The 9,275-nt window shown below is 39.1% G+C and overlaps 1 protein-coding gene across 1 annotated transcript; it reads left to right on the forward strand.

The window, feature by feature from the left end:
- The first annotated feature begins 337 nt into the window (after nucleotides 1–337).
- On the forward strand, nucleotides 338–9,014 carry LOC144996981 (ATP-dependent RNA helicase DEAH11, chloroplastic-like). The gene is made up of 4 exons (XM_078956797.1): nucleotides 338–438; nucleotides 602–1,449; nucleotides 3,523–6,670; nucleotides 7,645–9,014. The coding sequence occupies exons 2-4, from the start codon at nucleotides 613–615 to the stop codon at nucleotides 8,880–8,882; spliced, it is 5,223 nt and encodes a 1,740-aa protein (XP_078812923.1). The 5' UTR covers nucleotides 338–438; nucleotides 602–612; the 3' UTR covers nucleotides 8,883–9,014.
- Nucleotides 9,015–9,275: the final 261 nt, after the last annotated feature.

The raw sequence follows: 9,275 nt of genomic DNA on the forward strand, positions 1-9,275 counted from the left end.
ACTTTTATGTTAAATATTTTAATATAAAGATAAAGATTTTTTTGTTACATACTTGTACCCTTATAACAATATTAATTTTATCAATCTTTAATTAGATTACCTACCATAAATTATTAGTAATAGTTGTAAAATTGTAATATTAACATTTTGTCTATTAAATTACTATTTCCTAATTCTTTTTGTCCAAAATTCCCCAAATAAATGATACCTTAAAAAAAAATTAATACATAGTTTGGGAATCGTTTTGTTTTTTTTGAAAAGTACAATAATTAAGAGAATCATAAGTATTTTTTTTATACTGATAATAATGTTATTATTAAAAAAGTAATTTAAAATTAAAAAAAAGACTTTCTTCTTCTCAAATACGTCGTCTTTCCCACCTCTACAATGTCGCATCCTTAATTCGGCAGAAAAAGTGTGTACGGGTATATAAAGCAGGTAGCCCCCTCGGTTTCCCTTTACGAAAAACCCTCTACGATCTCTGTTTCTCTTTCAACATATTTTGTGTTCATCAGTTTTTGGTTTATAGACATTCTTCCTGTTCTTTTCACCTACCTGCAAAACCCTCGCTTTCACTCTCACTCTTTTGTGTTTCCTGTAGCGATTCTTCCAATGCGCAGTGATCAATTCGCTCCTGGGTACCGGAACAGAGCTTCTTATATGGCTAACAACTGGTCATTCGATCAGTATCATCACCACCGGAGGCGAGATCGAGACAGTCCTCCACCGTCCTCCACCATCCGCCGACGTCCCAATTTCGTAATAGAACTATGTTCCCAAAACAACGATCACAACACCTACAATCGTCATGAAATTGTAACTCTGATGGGGAAATTCACGTGCGACCCTGACGATTTTTTTATTTACGAAAAAGGTGTGGTTGCTGGTAGGTTTTTCTACCAGCAGTGGCCTAATGCGCTCGAAACGATTGTTTATTTGTGGGAGGTTTTACTGAACGGGGGTCTCTCCTTTATGCCGAGGCTTCGACAGAATTTAATCGTCCCTTCTGATACAGAGGAGTACAATTCTCGACTTAGGGTTTTGTTTAGCGAGCGTATAAAAAGGCTTATAGAAGGGGAGCTGGTGAAGAGATGGGAGAAGAAGCTGGATCAGGTTTCCAACGAGATTGCTAAGATAGATGGCTTGCTAAGGAAGCCCAAGAAATATGTGATACACATGGAGTTATCAAAGAAGAAGGAAGGGTTTGTACGTGAGAAACTGTTGATCGGCAAGAGGATTGGAGAGTTCAAGTCTGGAATGGAATGTATACTTGATTATGTCAATGGGAAGGTGATTGATAGTTCTGATGTTAAGGTGTTAAAGTTGAAAGGCAATATTGTTTGGAGTAAGATTCACTGGTTGATAAAAAGGGAGTGCCGGAGGCTTGATGATGGGTTGCCTATTTATGCTGATCGTAAGGAGATTATTTGGCAGATACACTGCCAACAGGTAGTTTCCTTAATCCTTATCATTCTGAGCACTACATCAATATGAATGTTATTTTGTATCAAAATGCGTTGCTTTCTTGAAATAGGTTATGTCTTTTCAATGTTAGGGGGGGAGTTAGATGTGATCTTAAACCAAATAAGTGAGTGTTTCACAGGTCGTTTTTGTATTTATAATGTTAAGTATTTACTTTCTAAATATTTACATCCCTGACAACTATTTAGTGTAAAGGTTTTTGTGATAAACATATTTGTTAAAGAAAGTTGCAAGATAACTTCAAACAAGTTTTACTCCATCCCTTTCAGAAAGGGTATTTGCAAAGTTGTTGTCCTTTAAGGATATTCTTATGTTCTTTGTTTTTCTAAAATCCAAAAATATGTTAATTTTTATGATAAACATATTTCCATCAGCTTCATCATTGATAAAGATTCCCTTGCCTGTATTCATCATATTATGATATAAGAACCCCAAAGAAGTTGTTTTGTTATTATTCATATCATCATAGTATAGTCATCACACTTGATGAAACCTTTCATTCTTTCATCGATGGATTTTTTAATTTAGTTTAAAGTTGGTGGCTTTGATCCATGGGTGTCATCATAATTTGTTTCGATTAGGTCTACTGCAACGTTGTTTGATTTTTCGTTAGGGAAAAGTTACCATTTTGCCCTTGATGGTAAGTTTTCTTGACCCATTAGAGTATATTGTGATAAGAACTAGATATGGCTGTTACCATTGACAAAGACAATCTCTGGTGAAGTAGAATTTCATTCAATATATTAATTGAGGTGAGAAGTAGATATTGAAGAAAAAATTATACTGGAAAAATTTATAGAATCAGAGGGGACTCTTTTCTAGAGGAAATGGTCAAGGAATATTTGGAGACACGACTACAAGATCTTTCTGTAGGATTTTTCACAATTAAATCCAAATAATCAAGATACAAAAGAGGCTGGTATTCATACAATTTTGAACTTCTCGAATCAGTTTCATTATTTCTAAGTGGTTATTCCATTTTGGTTAATGTTATTCTTAACCCTTGGGCTTAGAAGCTCTTTCACAACTTAAGTAACACAATAAAAGCTTTTTCTCTTCTTTAATTAACTGATTCATGTATTGGATTTCATTCCCCCTTGGCTGGGAATTTATGATTGACTCTTTCTACAAGGATTATGGATTTGTTCATAATGGAAAAAAATTTATACATGACCTTGTTTACAACTACAACTTTGGAATATAATATTTTTCCGTTATTTATATTGGGTATCTAGTCATTTATCATTCAATAACTGGAACTTCTTAAATGATTGGCACAAACTGTTTGTCATATTTTAGATATGGTTTGTTTAAATGTTTGGGGCCCATGTTCATATGAAACACTGGGTGCTTTTAGATATTTGAATGCCTTTGTGAAGATCTTTTAAAAACCATGTGGTTTTAGATATTTTATTGCCTTTATAGATATTATTTTGGAACTAACTGGATAACCCCACCCCTTGTAATGTATTGTGTCTGGTATGTATCTAGATGACTTAGGCTGCGACATCACGTCTGAGCAAAAGACGTAAATGCCCTCATCACTTGAATATAGCTCTGCAGGAAGTGTTGCCATGTTGGATGTTTCTTTCTAGTACAAACAGGAAGTGTTTTCTGAGTTTTTTCATGACGAATGTTATCATTCTGTTCAACTTGCCATGTTGGATTTGTTATATGACAAGGATTTTGGAGATTGAATTATTTGCTCCATTTTCTCATTTTTTCTTGGAACTAGTAATTTTATAATCATTCAGGTTTTCACTATTTGATACTTTACCCTAAACATCATTGCACTTAAAAAAAGAATACCCAGTTAAAGACAATGCAAAACAATTTCCTTTTCTATAATAGATTTTCTAAAGTACAATGTCCTAATAAGAAAAAAAAATTAAAGTACAAAGCCATATCTGGGTTGATCTTTCAAAGTGCAAACTAAAATCAGTATGCTAAGGTTTAATATAATAGAAAGCATGGTGATGATATATTAATAAAATAAAGAAATGAATAGTTTACTTATGTAGTGAATTCATCATCCTGCAGGCAATGGTATTGGTAGGAGAAACAGGTTCAGGAAAAAGCACACAGCTGGTTCAGTTCCTTACTGATTCAGAAGTAGCTGCCAACAAGTCCATAGTTTGCACCCAACCCCGCAAGCTTGCTGCCATGTCACTGGCCACAAGGGTCCAGGAAGAAACCCGTGGATGTTTAGAGGACAATTCGGTCATTTGCTCTCCAACTTACTCATCTCTTCAATTTGATTCGAGGGTTATATACACAACCGATCACTGCCTACTTCAACACTACATGAACGACAAGAATTTCTCCTCAATTTCCTGCATCATAGTCGACGAGGCACACGAAAGAAGCTTAAACACGGATCTCCTGTTAGCATTAATTAAGGATTTACTTCACCGTAGAGCCGATCTCCGGCTTATTATAATGTCAGCCACCGCCGATTCCGATCAGCTTTCCAAGTACTTTTTCGGGTGTGGTACGTTTCATGTGGTCGGAAGAACTTTTCCGGTCGATATCAAATACATCCATTCCTATTCCCATTCCCATTCCCATTCCGATTCCGGTTTCATCCCCAATTATGTTTCCGATGTGGTCAGAACGGTCGGCGAGATTCATCAGAATGAGTTACCGGGGACAATTCTCGCGTTTTTAACCTCTCAAATGGAGGTTGAATGGGCATGTGAACAGTTTAAACTTATGTCCACTGTTGCATTACCACTACATGGGAAATTGTCCCACGACGAACAACACCGGGTGTATTTGGATTACCCTGATAAAAGGAAAGTGATATTCTCAACTAATCTTGCTGAAACCTCGCTCACGATTCCTGGAGTCAAGTATGTTGTTGATTCCGGTATGGTTAAAGAGAGCCGGTACGAACCGACAACCGGGACAAATGTTCTGCGGGTTAGCCGGGTTAGCCAGAGTTCGGCTAACCAACGAGCCGGGCGGGCCGGGAGGACGGAACCAGGAAAATGTTACCGGCTCTACTCGGAAGCCGATTTTAAGTCGATGCCGTTCCATCAGGAACCGGAAATCCGTCAGGTAAACCTTGGAATCGCGGTGCTTCGGATTCTCGCCCTCGGAATTCATGATGTCAACACGTTTGATTTCATCGACGCGCCTTCCGATTCCGCTATCGAGTCCGCCATCAAGAATCTTGTTCAGTTGGGTGCGATTGTGTTCGAGAATGGTGTCCATAAGTTAACGAAAGATGGTCGGATGTTGGTGAAGTTAGGGATCGAGCCGAGGCTGGGGAAAATGATTCTCAAATGTTTTGAACACCAGTTGGGGCGAGAAGGGGTGGTTCTTGCGGCGGTAATGGCGAATTCCAGCAGTATTTTTTGTAGGGTTGGTAGAGAAGAAGATAAGCAGAAATCCGATTGTTACAAGGTCCAGTTCTGCCATCCGGGTGGCGATTTATTCACTTTGCTCTCCGTTTACCGGAATTGGGAACGAATCCCTCGTGAGAAAAGAAATCAATGGTGTTGGGATAACAGCATAAACGCCAAATCTATGCGAAGATGTCATGAAGCCGTGATCGAAATTGAAAATTGTCTTCAAAATGAGCTCAATATCATCATTCCGACATACTGGCATTGGACTCCGGAATCGAATTCCGATTCCGAATACGATAACATTCTCCGGGATGTTATCCTCTCGGCTTTAGCCGAAAACATTGCAATGTACTCTGGAAACGATAATCTCGGGTACCAAGTGGCATCGACTGGGACCCATGTTCATTTACACCCTTCCTGTTCTCTACTAATCTTCAACGAACGCCCAGATTGGGTTGTTTTTGGGGAAATTATCGCGATGTCAAATCAGTATTTGGTCTGTGTTAGTGCTGTGAATTTTGAATCTCTGCGTACGTTGTCACCTCCGGAATTCAATATCTCGCAAATCGACCGCCGGAAACTACAATCGAAGGTTTTGACAGGTTTCGGAAGCATGTTGCTAAAACGGTTTTGCGGGAAGGCCAATTCAAATCTTAAACATCTTCTTTCCCAAATCAGAGATGTTGTAAAAGATGACCGGATTGGGCTCGAGGTCTCAGTTGACCGAAACGAAGTCCACATATTTGCATCCACTGAACACATGGATCGGGTTTTCGAGTTTATAAATGCTGCATTGGAGCGCGAAATGAAATGGTTAGAAAACGAGTGCATTGAAAAATTACTGTTTTCTGGGCGGCATACTTCATCTCCGGTGGGTTTGTTCGGTGCTGGAGGTGAAATAAAACACCTTGAACTCGATAAAAAATGTCTCACGGTAGACGTATTGGTGTCCGGTTCATCATCCTCCTCTGATATTGAAGAAAAGGAACTTTTATCGCTTCTCGAGATTCGGTTTTCTGGCGAGATTTGCTCCGTTCATCGCTTCCCCTTCCCCGGGCTGACTGACAAGATGGAGAAGTGGGGCCGAATAACTTTTCTCACACCGGAAGCCGCTGAAAACGCGATAAAATCGAGCACAATCGATATCCCGGGTGGCTTGCTGACAATCGTCCCCTCGAGACATGGCGGGGAGAACAAATTCTTGACTTTTCCGGCGGTCAAAGCGAAAATTTCATGGCCACGTAGGCGAAACCGGGGGATTGCTTTTGTAAAATGTGAAAGCCCAGATGACATTCCGGCCATTATTCAAGATTTTTCAATGGCCTTCATCCGGGGGAGATCTATAAGATGTAAACCCAGCATGAAATCCAATGACAGCGTGATGTTGGTTGGGCTCGATAATGATATTTTTGAAGCCGAACTTTTCGATGAGTTAAGATCCGCAACCAATCGGAATATTGTGGATATTTATCTGCCCCGGGGTGTGATAATACAAGATCCCTCCATTGTTGCTCTTGAAGAAGCACTTTTGAGAGAAATCCGGGCTTTTATGCCTGTTGGGAATAATAGGAATGAGTGTGTTGGTGTTCATATCTTTGAACCTGAGCTGGCGGATTATTTTATGAAAGCAGAAATTAGTTTTGATGGGAGTTTGCATTTGGAGGCTGCCAAAGCCTTGGAGCAGATTGATGGGAAAGTGTTGTCAGGGTGTCAGCCATGGCAGAAGATGAAGAGTCAACAGCTGTTTCACAGCACTGTTTCCTGCTCCGCTTCAGTTTATATGGTTATAAAGGACCAGCTTCATTCTTTACTCAAAAACCTCGAGCTTCGAAATGGTAACTTAAATGCAATCCTACTTTTGTTGCTTCTGCATCCTACTTTTCTATCATTTCCAATTATTTATTTTCATTGGTAAATTTTTCAGAGTATTATAATGATCTAGTACTAAATAAATTGAAAGTGAAATGCTATATTTGAGTAGATGTTTCAAAATACAAAAGAAGTTAAAGATAGAATTCTGCAATCGATAGAAATAACATATAGTACACAAAGAAATGAAAATACGTTGCTATTTCTTGCATTTGTTATCTGGTTATCAAAGAGCAACTTTACTGAAAAGCCTCCATCTTTGAAAAGGTATATCTAATAATATATGTTCATTTAATGCTAACAGGTTCATATTCTTTTGGGCTGGTTTTTTACTTTCACTTTTCCTGTTGCAATGTCATACTTTGAAAAATCTACCAAATTATAGCAATGCCATTCAAATCTACCAAATTATTGGGTAGATTTTTAAAGTATAGCGTCCAACCAAGGAAAAAGTGAGAGTACAATGAATGCTATGGTTAGGTAGAACTTTTAAAGTACAATGCCTTAACAAGAAAAGATGGGTGAAAGAAAGAAATGGCAGTAGTTTACTATAATAATTTCATTTATATGTTTGTTATAGCAGGATCCTTACATTTCTTCCTATTATACCACTAAAAATCTACCCCGTTGCAAAGCAATTTTCAGTGTGGGAAAAAGTTTATAAGTACAACAATGGATAAAATCTAAAAAAGCATAATACTAGCTATATAATAAGTGGGTAGAAGCTTCCAATTACAATGTTCTAATAAGAAAAAATTGTAAATATAGTTCTATTTTGGTAGAGGTTTGGAAGTACCATGCCTTGACAAGAGAATAAATATATATATTAAACTCTCAATGCCATAGAAGTAGGTTGCTATAACACCCAAATAAACAAAAATACTTGATATATTTTAATTTAAAGAGAGCCACCTATGATTATTTTCTTCTCTTATTGTAGGCGCCAAATTCTTGTTTGACAAGAACGATAATGGGTCATATCGCGTCAAAATCTCGGCCAAAGCCACAAGAATCATGGCAGAATCAAGAAGACCGTTAGAAGAGTTGATGAATGGAAAAACCGTAAGCGACCCTCGTCTCACCACTCCAATTTTACAACTGGTTCTCTCCCGTGAAGGATTCGCTATCCAGAAATCAATCCAACGTGAAACAGGCACTTACTTTCTCTTCGATAGACACAACCAAAGCATCCGAATCTTCGGCCCGTTGACCAACATTGACCGGGCCCAAAACCGGTTCGTGAACGCCCTCGTCACACTTCACGAGACCAAACAGCTCGATATTCATCTCCGTGGGCCCGATTTCCCTCCGGATTTAATGAAAAAGGTGGTCGGAAAATTCGGCCCTGACCTCCACGGGCTCAAAGAAAAATTCCCGGGATCTGATTTCACCCTCAACACTCGCCACCATACCATCTCGGTCCGTGGAAATAAAGAATTAAAGCAAAACGTGGAGGAAACAATTCACCATCTCGTGAAAACGAGTCCCGATACCGAAAGTCAAAGTCAAGCTGCCAGCTGTCCGATATGTCTTTGTGACGTGGAAGATGGTTTCCGCCTAGAAAAATGTGGGCACGAGTTTTGCAGGATGTGTCTGATGGAGCAATGCGAGTCCGCCATCAAAAGCCACTCGGGCTTCCCCATGATTTGTGCTCACGAAAACTGTCCGGCCATGATTTTAATTGTGGATTTGCGGTCGCTTTTGGCGGCGGAAAAGCTCGAAGAGCTTTTCCGGGCTTCGTTAAGTTCGTTTGTGGGATCCAGCGGTGGGAAATACAAATACTGCCCTTCGCCGGATTGTCCGTCGGTGTACCGGGTGGCGGAGAAAGAAGGCGGCGGTGGTGGTGATGGTCAGCCGTTTGTTTGCGGGGCGTGTTCGGTGGAGACGTGTACGCGCTGCCATTTGGAGTATCATCCGTTTTTGTCATGTGACAAGTATTTGGAGTTTAAGCGGGACCCGGACATGTCTTTGAAGGAGTGGATGAGAGGGAAGGAGGATGTGAGGGTATGTCCGAGCTGTGGGTTTGCCATTGAGAAGGTTGAAGGGTGTAATCACATGGAGTGTAGGTGCGGACGCCATATATGTTGGGTGTGTCTTGAAGTTTTTAATAATAGTGGGGAGTGTTATCGTCATTTGAGCGCCGTGCATCATGCAAATGAAGGGTTAGTAATAATTTGATGCTGTGTTTGTTTTTCGCTACTCGTACCCGTCTGTGTATATGCATATATTAGATGTAAATATTTGGTTATCGTTGATTGGGGAGAAGAAGACTTTTAACTATTCCAAGTTATTTTTTCGGCGATTCGAATCTATAGTGGTGTAGTGAGTTATCGTTTGTAATTTTTCAAACTTAGTAATTTAAAAACCTCAATATATTCTAGATACAGTCATCGTGGGTCCTACAAACCTTTAATTTATATAATCAATAAACAAAAGAAAGAAAAATGAAAAATAAATTGCTAGCAGTACAGGTAAACTTTTCTAAAAGACCTTCCACTATGGTCAACTTATTTTAAAGGAGTTTTTCAGTAACTCTTTTATAGATATACTATTGCAAAACTCTTTTGTAAT

Source organism: Lactuca saligna, chromosome 5 (genome assembly GCF_052625555.1).
Source record: "Lactuca saligna cultivar CGN05327 chromosome 5, ASM5262555v1, whole genome shotgun sequence".
Lineage (NCBI taxonomy): Eukaryota > Viridiplantae > Streptophyta > Magnoliopsida > Asterales > Asteraceae > Lactuca > Lactuca saligna.

Coding starts and splice junctions, on each gene's coding strand:
- LOC144996981 (XM_078956797.1), top strand. CDS start 613: ATGCGCAGTGATCAATTCGCTCCTGGGTACCGGAACAGAGCTTCTTAT. Junction 1,450..3,522: donor GGCAGATACACTGCCAACAG/GTAGTTTCCTTA, acceptor ATCATCCTGCAG/GCAATGGTATTGGTAGGAGA. Junction 6,671..7,644: donor AAACCTCGAGCTTCGAAATG/GTAACTTAAATG, acceptor CTCTTATTGTAG/GCGCCAAATTCTTGTTTGAC.